We start from the raw sequence: 24,842 nt of genomic DNA, 5'->3' as shown, positions 1-24,842 counted from the left end.
AACTGATCAGCAGGATGCTGCGCAAAAGGATAGTGAGCCTGCAATCTCCTAGTCAGCCTGTGTTATTGCACTAACGCTGACCATGTTTAAATTTGTATTCGAACGTTCATAGAAAAATTGCTCCTCAAAACATTCTTTCTTTCGATCACTGAGTCAACTATTTTTTTAAAAAAAAACCTTAACCGCTTCAATAGTGGCCACTTTTACCCCTTTTCTATCCATGCCAGTTTTCAGCTTTCAATAACAATTGTGCTGCCATGCAATGCTGTACCCAAGCAAAATTGATATCATTTTTTAAAGACAGATAGACCTTTCTTTTGGTAGTATTCAATCACCACTGGGAAAAAGACTGAAGATGTTTAAAAAAAAAACATATTGTAACAAGAATTTTTTCTCATTCACCGATGTGCGCTGATGAGGTTGTACTGATAGGCACCAATGAGACAGCCCTGATGGGCATTGATAGATGGCACTGATAGGTGGCACAGATAGACAGCACTGATTGGTGGCACTGATGGGCAGCACTGATGAGCAGGCACTGAGGAAATGTCACTGATCAGCTCTCCTCACCTCATACGCTGTCAGTGTGAGAGGAAAGCCAGTAACCATAATTTTCCTGTTTATATGTGATCAGCTGTGATTGGTCACAGCTGATTACATAGATAAAGAGCCGCGTCATCAGATCTGTACTGAGATCGGGGATGTGCTGTGTCCTGGGGGCACATCACACCACCGATCAACACAAGTTGAGTGTGCACACCTCGAGAGTGGCTTGTCCCGGGTCCCACTGTCAGTGTGAGTAGAAAAAGATGTCCCTGTAGCCACGCATTGAAACAATCCCATTAGTCATGAATGTATGGCAACCCCAGCCTGGGCTCCAACCAGGCCACGCCCCCAAGCATGGCCCGGTTGGAGCCCAGGCTGAGGTTTTCATACATTCACTGAGGTTGCCATACATGCCACATGACTAATAGGATTGTTTTGATGTGTGGCTACAGAGAGATCTTTTTCTACTCACAAAATTAATGGGACCTTGAAGAGTTCCTTTTCCAAGGCAACAAAGTGATGTCACCATCTTGAATGGTCATAAGGTTAAGGGCAGTGCAGCTCAGACATGGGACTTTCTGTTTATGTAAACCCTGACAAAAAGCATTCTTTTTTATAAATTTTATCTTTATTCTCTGTAAGGCCTAAGGGATTGGGACAAGTAGTACCTCTGACCCCTGGCGACTCGCAATGCTCCAGCAGTGGACTACCCGTGGTATCCTTATTTCTAGTACAGGGATGTCTTGATGATGTCAGAGGTCACCTGACCACAGGAGTGCACGGGAGAAGAAGCTACAGAGACCAGTCTTACAGCTCTGGAGGGAAACAGAGTAAGTAAAGTGCTTTTTGAGGCCACTAGACCTTAATAACCATTTAATCCTTGCAGTTTGGAGGCAGCCCTATGGCAAGAGAGTTTTTTTTTTACTTTCCCGGGAGTACAGCTATAAGACGGGATCTCCTGCTTTCATTCCAACTTTCTCTTCCCCAGGTTATTAAATACATAGACTCCTAAACAGATGCAAACCATAGAAAAATAGGAATATACAAGGCTTCACTGTCCTTGTATTAGTAGGATAAAGCAGTACAAGTCACTCATGACTCATCTGCTGCTAAATGTGACCTAAGGAACTTGTGACCCTCTTCTTAAAAGACAGTTTTGGCATCCAAGGCACCTGTTACCCTCATGTATCAACATCTCCTTAATACAAACAGTACTTTTCCTCCATTTGTAAACAAGAAGGATTTAAGCTGCTGAATCAGCTTAGAGAAGAACCATGAAATAGCAGGTATCAAGCTCCGAGTTTGCAGTACAAAATTAGATGCATGCCTCACTGTGTGTATTGGCCTCCTCAGCTCACAGCATGCTAATTTAGGCAGCAATCAAAACAGTTTGTGCAGAAGGTATAATATATGTCATCCTCCTGTTACAGGACACACACTTCATAAATTTCTGTAATAGAAATACAAAGTACCTTTAACTCCTGCAGAGCTTGTCCTAATACCTGTTCCAACATCTATACAGACATTTTTCAAAAAATACTTTGCCAGTCTGAATAAAAAATAGAATAAAAAATAGCGTATACACGTTAACCACTTAAGCTCTGTAAGGTTTTAAACTCCCCCCCCCCCTTTCGTAAACGGAGCATTTCTTGCTATTTGTGTTATTTTAATTGGCAATTGCATGGTCATGCAACACTGCATGTAAATTGAATTCATATAATTTTTTTCACACAAATAGACCTTTTTTTTTTGGTGATATTTGATCACCACTGTGTTGTTTTTTTTGTTTTGTTTTATTAGATAAATGACCGAAAATTTGAATATATATATATATATATATATATATATATATATATATATATATATATATATATATATATATATTCTACTTTCTATATCCATTTAAAAAAATCTAATTTCCTCATAGATTAGGGCCAAAATGGCTACATGTTTTGGCAAAAAAAATACCAATAAGTGTATATTTATTGGTTCGTGCAAAAGTTACAGCGTCTACAAACTATGGTAAATATACTGGAATTTATGCAGCTATGTAATGGCAGTGATCAGCAACTTATAGTGGGACTGTGATAGTGTGGCGGACGATCTAGCACTAACTGACGCTGATTGGGAGGTACACTAACTGACACTGACATCAATAGTGACACGAATACAGTGATAAGTTATAATGCTGCACACTGCACTAATGACACTGGTTGGGAAGGGCTTAACATCTAAGGGCAACCAAAGGGTTAACTGTGTGTCTAACAATGTGTAATGTGTGTAATATGTACTGCTTTTACTTTACTATCTGTTTGCTTTTTCCACAGTTCACAGAGTGTGTGATTGGCCACAGCCGATCAGCTGACTTCGGACAAAATCACTGGCTGAAATCAGCTGTCAAACTCATGCTGTGTCCAATCACAGCACTGGTCGGCAGGGGCATGAGCACCCCAAATCTGGAAGAGAAGCTGTGGCCGGTCTGGTCACATGATCAGGTCCCAGTGCCGGCTTCAGTGTAAAGGAGGGGTAGCCAGCAATTGTTGCCCCATAGTAAGTCTATGGGTGGCGTCACCACACAGGCATTTCCATCCGTTGTTGGTGATCTCTCCTCTACACTAAAGAGAGATCATGTGACCGGACCGGAGCATCTTCAGAATATGTAAGTGTACAGATTTTTCCCTTTTACAGGGTAGATAGAATAGGGGTAGGAGTATATTTAGCCTTAGTTAGATTTTTACTGAACTTCTACTTTAATGGCACCATTCTGTAAGCCCTTGTACACACGGTCGGACACTCCGACAACCAAATCCGTCGGATTTTGTCAGACGGATTTTGTCCGAAACTGTTGCATACACACAGTCGGACAAAGTTGTCAGAAAATCCGATCGTACTTAACGTGATGACGTTATTTAATTACGACGGGACTACGTTCAGGCTAGTAGCCAATAGCTTTGGTGTAGGAATTTGATCTGAGCATGCGTGGCACTTTGTCCGATCGGAATTCTCTACACATGTTTGGACAAAGTCCGATCGGATCATGTTGTCGGAAAATTTTATAGCCGAGCTGGAAAACTTGGTCCATTGGATACTCAGACGGAAACAGTCCGATGGAGCCCACACACTGTCGGATTATCCGACAACGCGGTCCTATCAGACATTGTCCATCGGAATGTCCGACCGTGTGTACAAGGGCTAAGAGTTTATCTGACTCTAGCCCAGACAGAGGAACAGACGTTTACCTGTTTATGCAATTTTTAGTGTTAAGCTCCCTGCACATTGGTTTAAAAATTGCTGTTTCTACAGGAGTTTTGAGTTTTGCCTGTAGAAGCAGATAAATGTTATCCTGTGTCCATGCACATTAGGACGATTAGGGGCATATTTTAAAGTGGTTGTAAAGACAGAAGGTTTTATTTTTTATCTTAACACATTCTATGCATTAAGATAAAGAAAACCTGCTGTGTGTAGCAGTCCCCCTCAGCCCCCTTAATACTTACCTGAGCCACATTTCAATCCAGCAATGTCCATAAGAGCCCTAGCTGTCTGAGACTCCTTCTTGAATGGCTGAGACACAGCAGCGAGGTGCCATTGACTCCCGCTGCTGTCAAAGTCAGTAAACCAATGAGGAGAGAGGAGGTGGGGCATAGACATGGCTCTGTGTCTGAATGGACATGTAGAGCAGTGGGTCGGCTTGGGTGCCTCCATAGCAAGCTGCCTGCTGTGGGGGCACTCGGCAGGATGGAGGGGGGGCAGAAGAGGTGGATCTGAGCTGCTCTGTGCAAAACAACTGCACAGAGCAGGTAAGAATAATGTAAAAATGGAACTTCCGCTTTAAGCACTCCTCACCCCCTTACATGCCACATTTGGCATGTCATTTTTTGGGGGGGGGGAGTGGGGGCTTCATTAGGAGGGTGGCTTCCTGTCCCACTTCCTTCTTCCACCCAGGGACCGCCAAGACGACTCCTCCTTTCGCCTTAGGCGACCCCTCCCTCTAGGCGTTCTCCTGGGACATGTGACAGGTCCCAGGAGATCGCCTGACCACTCCGAAAGTGCGTGTCTGGCCGTGAAGCTGAAAGTTGTCACGGCCGGGTGCCCAGAGTGGAAATGGAGGCGCGGGCAGAGAGGAGGGGGAGAGAAGCAACACCCGGTTCGGCTGCATCGCTGGACCATGGAATAGGTAAGTGTTTGTTTATTAAAAGTCGGCAACTACACTTTTTGTAGCTGCTGACTTTTAATAAACATAAAAAGCCTGGAACTCCCCTTTAAGCTCAGTTTTCAAAGGCAGGGAAAAAAAATTTTGGTTTGCGTTTTTGATTGGAGTTATCAGGCAGAAAAAATACAGACTAAACTCACCTAAACTGTACAAACACTCTATATGGGTGTTTTTTTCTGCCAGGGGAACTGTTGTTTTTTTTTTAAGCCCAGTGTGCATGAAGCCTTAAAGTGTATCTATGGTTTCAAACAAAAATCTAATATATAATTATTTATTTTATTTCCATTCGTACTGTCTAGATTTCTTTAAATATGATGATCAGCAAGTTGCAAAATGAACAAGTACAACAATTCTCACTGGACTCACTTCCTATATTGCGGTGCTCTAAGTGGTAGAGCTGCACGATTCTGGGCAAAATGAGAATCACAATTTCTTTGCTTAGAATAAAGATCACGATTCTCGTGGCGTAAAATCTTTCACATTATAACTTTACTGGTTAGTTTTTTTTTTCTTTTAATTTATTAAAGTATTTTTTTCCATAAAAAAATGCATTTGAAAGACCACTGTGCAAATACAATGTGACAGAAAATATTGCAACAGCCACCATTTTATTCTCTAGGGTCTATACAAAAAAAAAAAGTATATATATTATATATAATGTTTGGGGGTTCTAATAGTAGTAATAGTAATAGTAGTAATGTCTAGCAATTTCTAGCAAAAAAAATTGGTTTTAACTTGAAAACAACAAATGTCACAAAAAGGTTTAGTGTTTAAGTGGTTAAACATTCCTAATTTACATACAGAAGTCTATTCCTTTGATGTAAAAGACAAATTGATACAATGTTTAGACTTAATTGATAAAATGTTTTAAAACTTGGCAGACTGCCCAGACTCTGACTTTTGACTGAGAGCAGAGAGAAAATTCTCTGCATACCAAAGATCTGGAAGATCAGGAAAAACCTTTGTAAAGATCGCAATGGGGAAAAAATGGCGATAACGATTCTTGACGATTAATCATGCAGCTCTACTAAGTGGGATCTAATGTTTTCATAAGTCATACGTGCATTATATGAGGCACAACAAATGCACTCTAATGCCCCATACACACGGTCGGACATTCCGACCACAAAATCCGTCTGATTTTTTCAGACGGATTTTGGCCGAAACTTGTCTTGCATACAAACGGTCGCACAAAGTTGTCAGAAAATCCAATCGTTCGGAACGAGGTGACATACAAAACGTACGATGGGACTACGTAGAGGCCAGTAGTCAATAGCTTTTGCCTCCAATTTTTTTCTGCACATGCGGGCAATTTGTGAGTTGGAAATCTCTACACATGATTGGAAAAAGTCAGATCGGATTTTGTTGTCAGAAAATTTTAGATCCAGCTCTCAAACTTTTTCCGTCGGAAATTCCGACTGAAAAAGTCCGTTAGAGCCCACACACGATCGGATTTTCCGACAACATATTACGATCGGACTTTTTCCGTCTGAATTTCCGACCGTGTGTATAGGGCATGAGACTATAGGAAGCAGGAAAAATAGACAAGAACTAGACCACAAACCTATCATGAAGAGGTATTTTTGGAACAAAGGAAGTTCTTTATGTAACACATACCTAGCATTTCAATTGCTGTCATAGTCCTTATAATATAACCGCAAAGTTGATGATTTTACTTTAGATCTCCTGGTTCTCATTATGCTGAGATATCATTAGTTCATCACTTGTTTTTGTACCTTTTGGTGACTGTTGTTCTAATTCTTGTTCTCCTCTGTATAGTTTTTGCAAGATAATCTTCTGGATAAAGGATGTCTCCATACACATTTTGGCTCATTATAATACATGGGGAAATAAGATTTTTGTGATCACAGCAGCTAAACTTGTTATTATTATAACATTTCCTTATTTAAAAAAAAGTGAAAAATACATTCTTATTATCCTCATTGCCCTGTATCTTCTACAAATAAATACACTAGGAAGCAAACAGCAACAACACAGATCATATTTACAGTATGAATAGTAAACTGTTACCGGTGACTACAGCAAGCTAAAATAGACATGTAATGGAGTTGAGCCTGGAATTGGATTTGGTGTTCTCAGAGGGAATGTTAAGAGGATTGAAGTGTGCAGGAGGAGAAAGCGTACCAATAACTTTCTTGAAGAGGGTAGCACTACGACCATATCAGGATAAATAGGAGCCAAAAAAGACATGACAGAATGCAAAAATGGCAAAGCCTTTCAAATAATATTCAGACAAAAGAAAAAAAATAAAGAATATATTGGATGTATAAGTAACTTGACTGATCTTGACAGTGGTGTATAAAGAGAGGTCAAACAAGGCTGTTGTAACAAGGCTAAGGACTTGTTTACACAAGTTGCAGTTCAGTGCATTTTCTTAAACGCATCCTAAATGCATAAATGCATGCACAGTAAAATCACTCTACTAAAACACCTTAGTTCAGTTCCAGTGCTTAAAAATAAAAAGGACAGAAGCATGCATTTCTTCACAAAGGAACACGCATAAACGGGAGGAAAAAAGTTTTGCATACTAAGATAGATTTTTCTAGTGAAGCAAAATAAATTCCAAAAATGCACTGCAAATATGTTACAAATGCATGTAAACATGAATACTGAACACAGGGTTTGCCAGTGTAAATGAGCCTCAAAGAAAGGGGTTTAATGCCATAACACCTAGTACAACTCATAACTTCCTCATCTGACCCTTTTCAAGCAATAAAAAATGCACTAACAAGTTTTTTATCCTTTCCCATAATGCACAAATCCAAAAAAGACTTTAACTGGAGTTTACTTTTATGTTTACAAGGGGAAGGAATGTGTGTGCTTAATCTCCTCTTTAGGAAATGTTCAAACTGTGACCTGAAGAAGTAGCATAGCTTCCTGTTAATGAAGAATAGATGTAGCTTAGATGGATTGCCAATCCTAGATATGTGCATAGATCATGGTTTACACAGTTCAAATGAGGAGTTTAAAGATGTTCTATAAGTAGAGTTTAAAATGTTGAAGAAAATGCATAGGAGCCATATAGTTTATTAAATCTGAAATCTAGGCAAACAGCTAAATACCCCCTTCCAAACAACAAAGAGAGGCATCCAACCTCCAATGCAGCAACAGCAAAGTTTTGTCTAGAACACACTTCAAACCTCCTGATTGGTCAGCAGAATACTGATGAGTCATCAGTACTTTTTCCTCCTGTTAGTATGTACTCAGGCCACACACACTTAAAGTGGTAGTAAAGTCCCCTGGATTCTTCTACCTAGAGGTATGCTTATAATAATCCTTAACCGTAGGTACTAGGAATATCTGCTAAACATGCACCATTTAGAAGATAGTCACTGGTGCATACGCTCTGAAGGAGTAGCATTCCTGTGCCATTCCTTCAGAGCCCTGTGCCGTAAAACCCTTGAATGGCCAAGCCCCGATGACATCCCTTCGACGCATGTGAACTGCGCGATTCTGGCTAAAATGAGAATCACGATTTTTTTGCTTAGAAGATAGATAACGATTCTCTCACGATTCTCGCGGCGTAACATCATCTTTCCCATTAAAACAAAAAAATTGGGCTCATTTTTCTCTTTTTTTTATTCATTGAAGTGTATTTTTCCCAAAAATTTGTGTTCGAAATACCACTGAGCAAATACAGTGAGACATAACATATTGCAACAATTGACATTTTATTCCCTAGGGTCTCTGCAAAAATATATATATATAATATTTTGGGGTTCCAAGTAATTTTCCAACAAAAAATATTTATTTTAACTTAAGAAACAAGTGTCAGAAAAAGATTTAGACTTTAAATGGTTAAACTTCCTGCATTTACACTTGTTTAAAAACTTGGCAGACTGCCTGGATTTTTTTTCTTTATACACAGAGGTTTCCCTTTGATCTAAGAAGGAAGCTTAGTTACAATGTTTCATTTTAAAAACTTGGCAGACTGCCCGATGTTTTCTTCTGACAGCTGAGTGAGTGGCTAAGTCTCTCCACTTGTTATATGAAAGAGACAGCAAACTCTGCAATAGAGATCGGCAGAGGGGTTGAATTGAGATCACGATTTTTTAACGATTAATTGTGCAGCTCTGATGTGCACGGGAGTGACGTCACCGTGGCCTGCCCATTCAAAGGACCAGAGCCGGAAGGAAGACCAAGTGAAGATGAAAACCTTGTCAGCTGTGACAGCGAGACGCTGGAGGGCTTAGTTTCAAGGTGAGTCTTTCATAATGTGTAGGGAGAAGATTTTTTATTTCTTTTTTTACTTCTGCTTTAAGTAGAGCCTGATTGGTTAATTGCACCGCCCCTCCTGGGAATCTGATAGAAAAGGACATTCAGGTATTTATATGAGCTGCATCAAAAAATGTGTAAATATTAAAACAAAAAAAATACACAATGGGATTACGGACCATAGGAAAAAAGCCCAATGGAAATGGCAATGTTATAGTTATGACCCTACATGGGCCCTACCATGCAGAGTTCTGCTAGAACTGAAAACCCAATATATTTTCTGCTTATGCCATGGGAAGTGTTCCCAATTGCTGACTCTGTTTTTTTTTTTTCTATATTTTCCTGTTGCTGGTCACTAAAATTGTTAAATATGCGGTATTAAAAAATGCATTAAAGATTCACTAGTCTGCTGCATTAATACACAATACAAACATGAGTTAAAGATATTACAGAGACATCATTTCAAAAACAAGGAAAATAAAGTAGGACACCTCTAGTACCTTGATTAATCAAACAAAATTAAATTCTCTGCCTGCAATTGTCTAAATCTGTTCCTATGCAAATACGTGCAGGTCAGGCGAGCAGCATGCTTTGCATAATGACAATCAACTCTTTCTGTGTAGAAGCAGCTCTGTAAATATCAACTAAGCAGCAGGTTTAAAGAAATGATCTGTATGGGCTTCGGGAAAATAGCAACTCTGCAGTAGAAAACTACAAATTGCAGCATACCCATCAATGCACAAGTTTTCCCCTGTATGATCCATATCTCGAGCTGTCAGCGATATTCATTTTTAATCTGGTAATAATAATAATTCAGCACAATTTAATGTGAACTTGTGGCTTGCCTTAGTGTTACTAAACCCAGGACCCTGCATTCACTATATCTGGTCTCCCATAGTACAGAGAACATGGAATGCTAATTTTTTTATAAATAAAATGCTAAATATCTTTTCTCATCAGCAGTATATAGCAGTCTTGTGACTATCAGTGTCTGGTTAAAGCTTGTAGGAGGAGTTTTCATTCTACTTTGACTGCCCTAAGAGGCTGCAGGATCCCTGAGTCCTATGCTGATCCATGCACCCTCCCCAAGAAAAAAAAAATCTGTGGAAATACACACCAAACTGAGCATGTGCAGAGTGCCCAAAGGCTCTGTTCTATCAGGAGATGGACTGGGCACAGTAAAATAATGGAGAATCTGAGAATAGCCTTTTTACACAATGCCCAGGATTAACCCCTTAGGTTCCACAGTGAGTATAACAAGCATGCTTTTCTGCCTATACACACTGATTTTACTGCAATGTGTTTAGTAAAAATTTAACATATAAGGTGACCCTAAGTCTAGAGAGCACGCAACTGCTTGCATTCTTTGATTATCTTCAGAATGCCCAGGTATCCCCACTTTATTGTGTAAATATTGACCACAACTTCCCAGACCTACCTCCTCCTATTGGCCAGTGAGACCACTCATGACATTTGATAGCCTGTTGTAGGGGTTGCCAAACTTTCTAAACAAAGAGCCAGCTAGACTTTAGGGGGTCCAGACTGTGGCCAGGGGGAGTAGAAAATGTCCTGGCGTCCAGTGGGAGTAAACAATACTCCATCGTTGGTGTCAGCTGGAGAAATAGTGCCCCATCATTGGTGTCAGTGGGAGAGATAGTTCCCCATCATTGGAGTCAGTGGGAGGGATAGTACCCCATCACTGGTGTCAGTTGGAGGGTTAGTACCCCATTGTTGGTGTCAGTGGGAGGGATAGTACCTCATCATTGGTGTCAGTGGGAGGGATAGTACCCCATCCTTGGTGTCAGTGGGAGGGATAGTACCCCATTGTTGGTGTCAGTGGGATGGATAGTACCCCATCCTTGGTGTCAGTGAGAGGGATAGTACCCCATCATTGGTGTCAGTGGGAGGGATAGTACCCCATCATTGGTTTCAGTGGGAGGAATAATGCCCCCATGTCAGTGTCAGCGACAGGAATTATGCCCCATTGTTGGTGTTAGTGAATGAAATAGTCCCCCAAGAGCCAGATAAGGGCCCGGGATGCAGTTTGGAGTCAACATGCCTATAGGAAGAAACAGGAGAAGGTGACCACACCAACATATCAACTTGCAACATTGGGAAGTGGGAACACACTGTGTTGAGTGATCTGATGGTTAGCATCTGCACCACCTCAATCGTATTGATAATGGTGACAGTTAGTAATCTGATCTAACAGCTGTTTTTTATTTGCTTTTCATACCTTCAAGGGGTATAGATAACCCTGGTTAGGAATCATTGCTAACTAAATAGTCGGGGAATATGCACATACTGGAATGGTTCTGGTCACCTACCCGATGCTCTTGGGACATTTAAAAAAAAATGCTCACACAACATGCTACACAGGTAACTGCAAAAGTAGATGTCCTATTAGTGTGGTACAATTCCTTAGGACCATACATACAATGTATACAATAAAAATGCATCCATCTAGACAGATGAATTGTAATTGCATACATTGGATACATTAATTGCATACATTAGTTACTGATAAAAAAATGAACATGTAACATATATTGGTAGAAGAAGACCTACAAAAAAAAAGAGTCTATGTATAGCAAACACACCTGCATAACCACCCTGTATTGCTACAATTTGTAGCTATCTAAAAATCTCCTGACAATTGCAAACCAATAGTTTTGCCTAATTCAGCACCTCCTGCCAGAAATATATAAAAATGTCATCCCTTTAATCACTGAGGGGTATAAGCAAAAAGCCTAAAGGTATTACAGATTCTGCTGAGGGGAGATTTGGCCTTGGGAGACAGAGAAGACGGATCTTCTACTTCTCAGATCAATGCACTGAATTCTCAGTTTGAAATACATGTAAAGGTTGGGGATTTGCTTGCACAGGCAACCACACAGGAAAAAATAAGGAGAAAAGGTGCCTATCCTGAATTGTTAACTGAGTGTGATAACTAAAGTTTCTGAAGAAGCAGGTAAGCATGTTGGGAGGTCTTGGTAATTAGCTGATTAAACTGCTAGATTTAACATTCGTGCAGAAAATTTAATGCACCAGGCATAAGGCTTTTTCTGTGTGTGTTTTGAATTAAGGAATCATCCATTAGTCATACCTAAGTACCAAGACATTCGAATGCTTAAATCACTTCAAATTTGTCTGAACATCTTATAATAAAAAAAAAAAACGTACTTAATGCATATACATAAGTAACAAGTTGAAATCAAAATAAAATAAAAAGTCTAACTTGAAATCACAGACAGAGATGTCTAGCCACTCTCCTGCTGCTGGAATTAATTGAAAAAAATCCTTTGGCGGGCACCTTCAACAATCATTTAATGTCTATGAAAACTTAAAGAAGAATTCTGATCTAAGCAAAACGTTTCCATGGTTTCTAAAGTTGAGATCTTAAAAAAAAAAAAACACATTTTCTGAAACTGTAAGGCCGCGTACACACGGGCGGACTGTTCGTCCAACTTTGTCCGCTGAACAGTGTTTGGGCGGACAGTCCGCTCGTGTGTGGGCTTTCAGCGGACAGTTTCAGCGGACAGTTGGACGGACAAGGTTTTTCGGAAATTCCGTAAAACTGTCCGCTGAAACCTTGTTTCAGCGAACAGTCCGCTCGTGTGTAGGCTTGTTCGTCAAACAAAGTTGTGCGCATGCTCAGAAAGGATTTTCACGCCGAAAGCTATAATGCAGTGTATAGGACGTCGTATTTTTCGTCCCGTCGTACGTGCCGTTCACGTCATCGCGCACGGTTTCAGCAAACTGTTCGTCCGTCGTGTGTGGCCATGTCCGTCCATGCTAAGTTTGAGCGGACTGTTTGCCGAAACTGTTGGACGGACAAAGTTGGGCGAACAGTCCGTGCGTGTGTACGCGGCCTAAGTGGTCAGCCTTTGGGTTTTCGCATTTGTTCATATATATATATATATATATATATATATATATATATATATATATATATATGGGCAGTCCTTGGTGTTGAGTACTGTTTGGTATTTATTCATATGTCTAAATGTGATCCCTGTGTCATATGACTGTTGCTGTTTCAAGTAATGGTTCCTATATGTAGGACTTATGTCTGCTGATCGTACCTCATGTCTACTGGTTACATACCTGACCATTTGCACCAGGGGAGCATCACTTTTCCCTCACTGTTCTTTTCCGTATACCTCTTTTAACCTGCTCTCTGATTGACAAAGTACACATTATTTCCCAACCAACGGCCTGTGTTTTGCACTTTGGGCTAATGAAAAAACAAGATAGAGGATGGCTTAGTGCTGGAGTGACAGGCCAGATATGGGACCACTAAACACAAGAAATGGGCACATATTCCATTCATAAAAGCTAGTTGCTTTCCAGTTTTATGGGTCAATGCATAAATTATAACCAAAAGAAAAGTTAATAATTCCTTTAGTCTACTTTTAATTGGTTGGGTGCTCAAAAATGATAATGATTATAATATAATGAGCAAATTTCACCACAATATATGCATATCTGCCTGTTTGTGATCATCTTTAATAATCAGCCAGAATAAAGACTATCACAATAAACAAGTCAACATTTGAAGAAAGATTTTTTTATTTAGTTCACAAAAACTATTCAATATAGCCTTAATGGATTGAGTGATCAAGCAACATCTTCACAGCTCAGACAGGACAACAATAGAAATAATAAAAATGTAGGCTTAGTCTCTGAAGCCTGGGTGGCTAATGTGTATTTAAACTGACCTTAAGCAGGAGCCCCAAAATTATCTGTAGCCTGCTGCCACCTTCCTATTACAGTCAGTGGGAACCAAGCTGTGCTATGCTTAGCTATGATAAGTGGCCACACATTGGCTCTAATTTTGTTAGCTTTCATGAAATGTTATTGAGGTTATTAGTCATAATAAATCATTATGTCATAGTCATTATTTTTTAAAAAGCTCATAGTAGTAGGTATTTATTCTCTTGTATTATATTAATAAAACACATAGCAACTATCTGGTCAGGCTTCTTAGACAAGAGTACCTAATAAAAAGGCCTGAATTTCTCTGATAACAAAACTATACACAAAGCAGAAACCATGCTGTATTGTTAATCAATTGGAAAGCTTGGTAGCTTTCAGTTTTTTCAGCTTCTCTTCTATTCTGTAGAAAGCCAACATTTCGATCCTCAGGGTAAAGTTGTTGAATGCTGAGCCAAAAATTAAAGTGTTTTAGCGATAAATCCAATGTCATTCTCAGTGGGATAATAATTAAATATAGCTGATTTTATATTTGCAGGAAAGAGATTCTAACACCTTGACACTTGCTTACATTAATAGTAAATATTTTATAAATTTACTTTTAAATGTAAAACATTTTTACTGTAATAGGTCCCTTTTGTGGTATAAATAAGGCAATTAATACTGTTTTTGCTGGAAATTGATAGCTGTGGACTTTGAAAGCTTAAATGTATCTAACATTTAAATATCTTAAAATAATAGCTTACCCCCCCCCCCCCCCCCTCCCACCTACTATTTACATTGCAGTTCTTTTCCCTACATTTTTGGTATTTTTAAGTTAGTGATCCTAGCTCAGCTTCCTGTTTTAGGGAGACAATGCTCCCTGAGCCGCCATTCACAAGTCTGTGCTTCCAATCGTACAGCAAACTGGGCAGTAAATGCGCATTTTGCCACTCCCAAAAAAAGTACAGGAGCTTTTCTCTGGCATGTTTTGTGTGTAGGGCAGCCCATTCAACTGAATGGGTTGCCCTATACACCATGTGTGGTAACTAGAGGTCGAACGATATATCAGCCGATATTTGGCATTTTTTAATTAATCGGCATCGGCCGATTGTGCTGTTAAAAAAGGCCAATGATATCTTTAGCGCGACTTGCAAATGACTTCACTAGTAGAAGTCAATGCAAGTTGCCTGAAGACATCAGTGAAGCGACTTGTTTCCTCTCTGGGCAGTCTGCCAAGAAAAGAGCAAAGAGATACAATGTTTACACTTCTGAATGAATTCAACTCCGTGTGTAGAAGTTCTCAGTTTAACCATTTAAAGACTAAATCTTTTCTGACACTTAATGCTTACAAATAAAAATCCTGTATTTTCTGCTAGAAAATCACTTAGAACACCCAAAACTTATATATTTTTTTTAGCAGAGATCTTAGGGAATAAAATAGCGGTTGTTGCAATATTTTATGTCACGCGGTATTTGCGCAGCGGTCTTTCAAACGCAATTGTTTTGGAAAAAATACACTGATTTTAAACAAATAAAAATAAAACAGTAAAGTTAGCCCATTTTTTTTCATCCAAAAGTTTTGATTACCTGTATTTGTGTATTTAATATATATATATATATATATATATATTTTTTTTTTTTATCTAAATTATACATACAAGTGAACTGATTGGATGTTTGTTTTGTTTAATAAATGTTTAAATGTAAGAAATTTTCTGTATCACTTAAGGCTGCTTTCACACTGGAGCGGGCAGGCGTTGGCGGTAAAACGCTGCCAGTTTTAGCGGCGCTTTACCATCATTTTAGCGGCACTATTTGGCTGCTAGCGGGGCACTTATAATCCAGCTAGCGGCCAAGGAAGGGGTTAAATGTGCCCATGAAGCGGTGCCCATTCTTTTCAATGGGCAGGAGTGGTGGAGGAGCGGTATACACCACTCCAAAGATGCTGCTTGCAGGATTTTTTTTTAACGTCCTGCCAGCGCATCTCCTCAGTGTGAAAGCACTTGGGCTTCCACACAGACTGCAGGGGAGCTGTTTTGCAGGCACTTTACAGGTGCTATTTTTAGCCCAAAAATGCCTGAAAAACGCCCCAGTGTGAAAGGTGTCTAACTGTTAAGCCGCGTACACACGGTCGGAGAATCCGTCGGAATGCGTCTTATCGGACCGTGTCATCAGATAATCCGACTGTGTGTGGTATGCATCGGACTGATTCCGTCCGAATCTCCGTCCGACCCAATTTTCCAACATGTTGGAAATATTTCCTGACCAACTGGGCTGGTCGGACGTAATTCGATCATGTGTAGAGAATTTTGATTGGATCAAGTGCCACGCATGCTCAGATCAAATTCCTATATCAAAGCTATTGGCTACTAGCCTGAATCTAGTCCCATCGTAACGAAATTACGTTATCACGTTCTGAAAGATCGGATTTTTCGACAACTTAGACTGTGTGTATGCAACAGTTTCGGACACAATCCGTCAGACTAAATCTGACGGACAAAATCCGACGGATTTGGTTGGCAGAATCTCCGACCGTGTGTACAGGGGCTTAGAATTTTTGAGATGAAGGGGGAAAAAAAACATATCGGCCCAAAAAAATCGGCATCATATATCGGCCACCAGCACGGGCGATTTCTAAATACCGGTATCGGCATCGGCGAGAGAAAAACCCCATATCGATCGACCTCTAGTGGTAACGTGTGAAAAATACGCAAAATAAACCATTAGCGGGAACACGATTTTGCGCTACATGTGGCTGTGAATGCAGCCTGAGATAAAAGCACCTACTGATTGCAGCACGACCTGCTGAATGAATACATGTACTGCTTCAATACTTCCCAACCCCACTGGCTCTCATTGGCAGTAGTTTCTGGTGCATGCATTGGCTGCAATTTTTTACAGTGAGGCAGTTACATCATTAACATGAAATAGGCACTCATATCTAAGACACTGGTGCACTATGTGGTCAAAGGAAGAAAAGGTAAGTTTACTAAATAGTAAAAAAAAAAAAAACACCAATCCACTTTAACCTACAGTGTATTAACCATACATACATTTTCTGAAGGGTTTAGTTATACTTTAAGCAATCACCAATTATACCTGAACACATAAACTGTAGCTATAATAAATAGGAAAATCATTTTTTTGAAGGCCTACTTTTCTTGGCATAAGTTGACTGGCAGTCCAGCCACTATGTAGTTCTTTCTCATTACAACTTAGCTTGCAGATTGAAGACCTCCCAGTAGAAAGCTATGAACTGCTCATTAGTGCTTTCATCATAACTGAGAATACCTGGAAACTCCCAAATGGACGAATTGCATGCTCCTCGTAATAAAGTTTCATTTCATTTCAAACATTTCAGCAGCAGGTAAAACACACCACACATAATTATTTAACAAAAACGGATACAATGTTATAAACACATAAAACACAACATATTGTTTTATATTAAAAATCTTTTTGAAAAAAAATCAAAAACTAACTACATGTAAAGGCGGTGAAGGCCCAAATTTTTACTGCCTGATCACGCAACCAAAATCTCCCAGGAGCAAGCTTTTTTTTTTTTTTATCATATGAGATTTTTCAACATTTCTTTACAACTCTGATCAAGACTACAGTTGCATAATAGTGAAATGGTATCATGTCACGTACACTTTCTGCTTTTAATCGCCTCAAATAGGCTAAACAATTAATTTCAAATTCATGAGCTTGCACTACGATTTTCTTCTCTATTTTGTACTACTTCTGCAAAACTAATCTCATGTGATTAATATAAGAACAATTGCCCCCTGCTGACAACTACACTAGTTATTGCTTCTATAGACAATTTTTATAATCTCAGGGATTAAAGATCTCCCGTCAAGACAGATGCATCTCCTTTCATTAGTGCAGGCTGAAATAGGACCAAAGGCAGTCATGCTGATACAAAATAACCTAAAAGACACTCCTTTTTCTGCCAGGTGGGCTAGTAGGATAAGCGATGCATACTGGTTAGCAACATCAAAGAGTATTCAACTTAACAGAACCCCGTAGAAATACCTCAATTAGGAATGCTACCCTAATTGCTGGTTTCTTTTCCGCTATAAGAGGTGTGTGTTTGAGGGGATAAGGGGGGGGGGGGGATACCATCCTCTTACAAAAAAAAAAAAATGCAGCGCAAAAAATGTTTCACCTCCCCTCTGAACACTGAGCGTGTCTATTAATGCAAGAAGCAGATTGTCTTCCCTCGTTCCTTAATTTGTTTCATCTAAAAGCAATTCACTCAACATCTTGTCGCCCTCTGGCAGCATGGTTTGCTTATCTGCACTTAATTTCTCATTTGGACCAAAACAAACTCTTTATAGCAGTCTGCTAACTGGAAGGGAGGGGGCAGACATTCTGCAAGCCAGGGCAATACCCAAACAAAACAAATGGCCACTTCAATTCCTTCCTCTCCAGTTAATAAAGTGTTAAAATCAAAATCTAAAAGCAAATGACCAGGGTAGCGATTTCATTTTTAATTAACATCCTATGAATTTTCCCCAAATAATTGACAACCCCATTCACATTTTTTTTTGTTTTTGTTTTTTTTTCCTTAGCACAAGTGTCAACCAATTTTGTCGTTAAAAAAAAGACCTTTTTGAAATCCTAGAAATAAAAAGGAAATATAATTTTCTGACTCAAAATGTATTTGTGTTTCATTTTAAAATGCTATCTGTGTAACAATCAAATAGAAATGTACACGTTTAATGAATAAGACCCATTTCAGGTGTAGACAATACAATGCCTCTTTTTCTTTTATGCCCATTCTAAATATTTCCTTTGCTGTTTGTTTCTAGAAAGGAGACAGCTCTGAAGCAGCCTCCCAAGTATGAAGAATTATGTGTTCCTTCTTGCTGCACAATAACAGCTACAAAACCCTGTCTTACATGATGACAAAAGTGTATTCTTCGCTGCTTGTGTTACCTGTCACCTGACCATAATGAAACAACGTCAAATCTCAGTTTGTTTTCAGCAGTGAAATTTCCAGTTTTCTTTAGTGGCGGTGAAAGATAATACAAAACAACAAAAACATAAAAAATGCAAAATCAAAGGCCATTTTATTATTTTTTTTTAGAATATTATTGAACAAAGTTAGAGGGATGCCACTCAAAATAAATAACACTTTTTTTGTTTAATATAATTCTTAATAAAAAAGCATCATACAGAATGCATACACCCAAATATATGCTTATATGAATACGCAGATACTGTAAATAGATAGGCAGACTAGCCTTTCCTTGATAGATAATCCTTTCCTTGAAAGGTAATATAGGCACCTATAGTACATGTCTGATATACACACGATAGATAGATAGATAGATAGATAGATAGATAGATAGATAGATAGATAGATAGATAGATAGATCTTAATTTAAATAAATATGTATGGCATAGTTCCTTTATTTTGCATGTAATGATAATCCACCCTAGCTAAAGAATAAAAAATAAGTGAAGCTATATATCAAAAGATCTGGTATTCAAAGAACGTAAGCAAGGAGGCAATATGCATGCCATTGATGACCCCTTATTATACTGATCATTTCAATGCTTCATCTTCAGTGTTGTGACAGATGATGGAAAAGCAGACTACCTATGTTAGATATTCCCTTTACTTGGGTATATAAATATTGCATAAGATCATAAAAAATTATGGTCCCAAACAGTGGGCATGAATAAAGTTGATCAAACAACTGTAAAGGAAAACAAATAAAAAAATAAAAAAAACAAGCTTGCATTATCTGTAAGTACAAAATAAAGAGCATATTCCATAAAAGACCAAACAGAAATTCCTTGGCAAACCTAAAAGAACAAACACATCTCCACAGGGCAGTCCTCATAGATATTCCTGTCAGCCGCACAGACATGTCAGGATTCAACTGTCAGAGAGTCAACAAGAATATATTTTGCTTTCTGACTTAATTACATGCGTTAACCCCTTAGCTGCTGAGCACTTTGCCTTAACGCTTCAGGCGCGGCTAGCGGTTCCAGATGGGGAATCTGGCTGAAACATCCAACCCGTTTTGGAGTCTTTAGCTCTCCTGCAAGCTGTGCCAGTGACTAATCGTACACAATATTTGCAAAACAAAGAATGATAAGAGAGTATTAGTAGAAGCACATACTGTAGAACATATTTATACTCTTGCTTGAAAGATTGATCGGCTTCTAGAAGTGTCAAGCTCGTAGTTTTCATCCAAGAAACAAAATTATTTCAGGAGAATTGGCATTATTTCACAATGGATCAACTTTGCCAGCAACGAAAAGATGTCAGCGTTTGCCATGCATCATAATTATGAGTCAGATTTATAGATACAAAGTAGGATTTACTTGGAGAAATGGGTTTCATGTAGATATAGCTGCTAAGGATATGTTCTATATTGGCTATGCAGCCTGGGAAATCTCATTCAACGCCATGGCCTTAAACAAGGCTAAAAAAAAAAAGGGCTCACAAAAGAAAGGGCTCTTGAGATTACAAATGAAGAAACTCTAAGGTCATGTGTCAAGAGGCAGCGTTCTTTCCTGCAGCACAATGATAGACCTCCGAGGTCATAAGCTGCAGTCTGAATGGAGACCCAGGCTGTACAACGTTAAACCCATGATGTCCTGCAGGACTGGCTCTGGGGATTAAAGAGTTAAAAGGCCAAATAAGAGCAAAGGCACCATGTTGGCTATGTAAATTTTCAGCTCTAAATGGTAGAGTCATACAAGGTCCTATAGTCAACCTCTTGGAATAGGCTGCAGACTCTGCCAATGCAATGGATGGCCCTTCCTTCCATTCGCCAAGAAATGAAAAAGTAAAAAATGTTGATAGAAAAGAAGCAACTACAGATCGCCTATATGGATCAAGCAGAACACTTGTAGTAAAAAGGCTCCGGGTAGCAGATTTAAGCAGTGATCTGCAGACCAAAAGCCATGCAAAAAAGCATGGCGTCTATAATGCTGTGTGTGTACACATGACACATCTCATTAAAGCAAAATAAACTAGTAAGACTTATCTGGCCAGCCCCTGTGCAAATAAACAGAGGAGGTAGAAGGGAAGGAGGCCAATGGCAGTTGGATTTGGGTTGTTGGCAAGAAGTGTGTAACTTGGCTGCAGAATGAAGGAAGGAGCTGGACGACTAATACACCTGCACCTTGCTGAACTCTTCCACATTGTTTTTTTTTTTAAAGGCGCACTGTTTAACTCCAGTCCATAACAATACATGGGCATTCCATATGGTGATGTGTAACAACAATGCATAAATAAAATTTATTGCATGATAATAATTTACAGGATACCTCATCTGCATTATGGATTTTATAATAAAAACAATACATCTATATACATCTAGATTTCCCACTGCAAGCACAACAGTCTAATAATTGCATATTTAATGTAAACTACACATCGCTGCGTAGTAAATTGCAGAGCACTTTAGAAGTCAGATGGGACGGCTAAAGAAGGAACAGATTTACTAAATCATCGCTGAATGGGATGTTATTACTAAAAATAAACATAATGGATTTAGAGCTGTTAAAATATTATATAAACATTTGCTTATTTATGTAAGCATTTTTCTGTGCAAGCAAGGGCTCATACAATTACAACTCTGCTTATGGAGGCCATACACTGTTATATTATTAATAGCTTTTCTGTCCGATCAGAAATACGATCAGATTGATACATTTTTTCTGTCCAAACGGAAATACAATCAGATCAAAAATATTGTTCCATGCACCATACACTGAATGATTATATAGAATTGTCTATTCCTTGCTTTTAGATTTTTCGCCCAGACCGATCAGAATAATTTTGATTAAATCAATTGGTTTTGCTTGAAATCAATCAATGGCACAGTATGTGTCTTTTTTAAGAATTTATAGATCTGCTCATATTATTTGGTCCTATAACGAATTGTTCCATCAGATCATTACGTGTATGGCCACCATTGGATTAAGCGTAATAAACAACAGATCATAAGCAATGAAATCAATTTATTGGAAAACAAGAACATTTTAGCTTTTTTGCCTACAATCATCCTATATATAGGAAGATAGAACCTCTACACTCCTCCGTGCCTGCATGATCACAGACACAAGTGAGAACTCTCGTGAGCCAGTCAAACAGGCATGACCAGAAGTGGAGAAAATGATATGCACACACTGAGACAAGGAAGAGGAATGAATAGCAGTCCATAGCACAGCACTGCCTGTCATCACCCTCTGATAACCCACCTGCACAGGAATAGATCTACTCACAACACACAGCACAACACTAAGGGCTTATCAAGGATTTTCTTCCAAAACTTGGCTCATTGGGAAACATGCCCCCCTACCCTCATTCCTGGCGCTGTCATTCCAACAGTATACAATGCAGCTTGTTTAATGGAATTTGGGAATTTATATAAAAGGGTGCTGCGGAATTAACCTAGGGATGGTGTCACTATTTGGGTGGTAGACGTGCCAGGAGCTACGTGTGTTTGGATTCATGCCTTCTGTTGGGAACCATCTCTCATGATGACAATAGTCCAGCAACAGATACACATGTATTCCCCCAGGACTGGCCAAGACTCATCTAGTATGGTGTTAGAAGTCTCTTCCTATGTCCCCATTCAAAGCAGAGCTCATTCTCCACGGCTGTCATTCACATTTTATAGAAATAAGGAGCTGTGGGGTTAACCTCTTTGTGATTATTTTGCTACTTGGGTGGTAGATTGCCAGACTATGTTATAGGAGTTTGTATATCCAATGTTAGGGAGCATCTCCAGCATATATTTCCCAGGAGTGTCCAAGACACATCTAGTATGGTGTCAGCAATCCCTTTCTATGTCCCTGTTCATCAGCAGAGCTCACTCCCTATGGCTGTCATTATAAAGTCCATAAAACATGACATGTTTATAGGAATAAGGAGCTGTGGGCTTAGCCACTTTGTGATTTTCTATTTGGGTGGTCGATGTGCCAGGATCTGCCATAGGAGTTTGTATGTCCAATGTTAGGGACCACCTCCAGCATCTATTTCCCAGGATTGTCCAAGACACGTCAAGAATGGTGTCAGCAGTCCTTTCCTATGCCCCTATTCATCAGTGGAGCTTACTCTACATGGCTGTCATTCCCAGACTGTATAATACAGGGGATACAGATTTTATTGGAATAGGGAGCTGTAGGATTACCACTTTTGGATTATTTTACTGCTTGGGTAGATGTGCCAGGATCTGCTATAGAAGTTTGTATGTCCAACATTAGGGACCACCTCCAGCATGTATTTCCCAGGTCTGTTCAAAAAACATCTAGTATGGTATCAGTAGTCCCATCTTATGCCTCCATTCACCAACGGAGCTTACTCTATAAGGTTGTCATTTCCAGACTGTATAATACAGGGAATACAGTTTTTTTTATATAAATAGGAAGCTGTGGGATTAACCACTTTGAATGATTTTGCTGCTTGGCTGGTAGATGTGTCAGGATCTGCTATAGAGTTTGTATGCCCAATGTTAAGGAGCATCTTCAGCATGTATTTCCCAGGACTATCCAAGACACATCTATTATGGTGTCAGTAGTCCCTTCTTATGCCCCCATTCATCAGCTGAGCTTACTCTACATGGTTGTCATTCCCAGACTGTAGGGAGCTGAGTGATTACCCAATTTGGATTATTTTTCTGCTTGGGTGGTAGATGTGCCAGGATCTGCTATAGGAGTTTGTATTTCCAATGTTAAGGACCATCTTCTGCATGTATTTCCAAGGAATGTCCAAGACTCATGTAGTATGGTGGCAGTTACCAATGTCCCCACCCATCATCTGCCATGGCTGTCATTCCAAAAGTATATATATTTTTTTTATAAATAGGGAGCTGTGGGCTTAGCCACCTTGTCATTATTTTTCTACTTTGGTGGTAGATGTGCCAGGCTCTGCTATTGGAGTTTGGTAAAGCTATTGTTGGGGACCATCATCTGCATGTACTTCCCAGGACTGTCCAAGAGTCATCAATTATGATGATAGCAGTCCCTCCTTGCACTGAGATGAAGGTACTCTGGGCATGCACCCTCTGCTGATGGCTGAATGAGGACAGCTAAAGTGTTGGCAGCCAGCGCAGGCTGGACATGACTGTACATACAGCTCTAAGCAGAACTGGTTGAGTATACTGTCAGCTCATCTGGACAAATCAGGATAGTGAGTGCAATAGTCTGCACACACAGCTAACCCCTTCCTCCCTGGAATCCATTAACCCTCTCAGTGACAGGGGTGCAGGGACAGTGTGAAACATCTATGGGGGGGGGGGGGGGGGGGTCACCTAGACAGGAGAGGGGGGGGGATGTTTGTAGTGACTAGAGTTGGGTTCTGATGGCACAGCCTGAGATCAGAGGAAGACTCAGGCTTGGCATCACCCATGGGGGTCATCATCTTTGGTGACAATGTATCTAAAAGTTCCCCCACTGGTAGGACACGTGGGAAGAGTGCGGATCAGAGGAGGGATGAGTAGGGATCCTGGAGGGAATCATACACACACAGCTCGGGCACATCTCTGCCACTTACCTGATTGGCTGCAAACTGCTTGAAGTGTGCCCAGTACCCACAGGGCGCCCATCCATCCGAGGTAGACAGTCCTCCCACTAGCTCCACACATGCTGCAGGTCATGTCAGATCCTCTCCACAATTACATGTCCCAGGGGCATATTCCTCCCTCCCAAATGTCAGGCTGGTAGTCGGCTTCCCCGCTCACAGGGAACTTGTGTCCTCCTTCCCTCTCCCGATCCCTGGATCCCGGCGATCTGTGTGTGTGTGTCCGGGCTCTGCACACTGCTGGCTGCCTGCTGCCATACAATCATATGGGAAGCCGTACGGGCAGCGGAGAGCTGCCACACATGGCCCGCCCACCCCGGACCCGGACCCGCCCCCTCACCGTGGAGAGCGCCAGCTGATTGGCCAAGACGCTCCCACTGAACTTGAAATCCTCATGCAGGTTGCACCTGTCAGTCGTGCCTGTTGTAGACGGGACAGCGCCGGTCCGGGGAGGGAGCGCTGGAAATCATCTCTGCCCGGGTATAGGAAGGGCAAGCACGATCATCGACATCATACAGCAAACCTGACTCCTAGGAAAATCGTTCTATGCTGTCCGATGGAGTGAAATCATCATCATAGAGCCAACATCGATCACTG

At 40.1% G+C, this 24,842-nt stretch overlaps 1 protein-coding gene across 2 annotated transcripts in view; it reads right to left on the bottom strand.

Annotated features, from left to right (window-relative positions):
• The window catches only part of ERBB4 (erb-b2 receptor tyrosine kinase 4), a 1,370,666-nt gene extending 1,346,137 nt beyond the window's left edge, over positions 1 to 24,529 (bottom strand). The window contains exon 1 of one of the 2 annotated variants that reach the window (XM_077448341.1): positions 24,219 to 24,529. In XM_077448341.1, coding sequence (XP_077304467.1) covers positions 24,219 to 24,321 — 103 coding nt within the window. In that variant the 5' untranslated portion in view covers positions 24,322 to 24,529. The remainder of the gene's footprint in view (positions 1 to 24,218) is intronic. The other variant, XM_077448342.1, reaches the window with a different exon arrangement.
• Between the last annotated feature and the right edge of the window lie 313 nt (positions 24,530 to 24,842).

The sequence above is a fragment of the Lithobates pipiens genome, unplaced genomic scaffold (genome assembly GCF_037356315.1).
Source record: "Lithobates pipiens isolate NorthernLeopardFrog02 unplaced genomic scaffold, aLitPip1_a1.2 Scaffold_22, whole genome shotgun sequence".
Lineage (NCBI taxonomy): Eukaryota > Metazoa > Chordata > Amphibia > Anura > Ranidae > Lithobates > Lithobates pipiens.
Note: the sequence above shows the minus strand (reverse complement) of the source record. Positions and strands in the feature narration are given on the sequence as shown.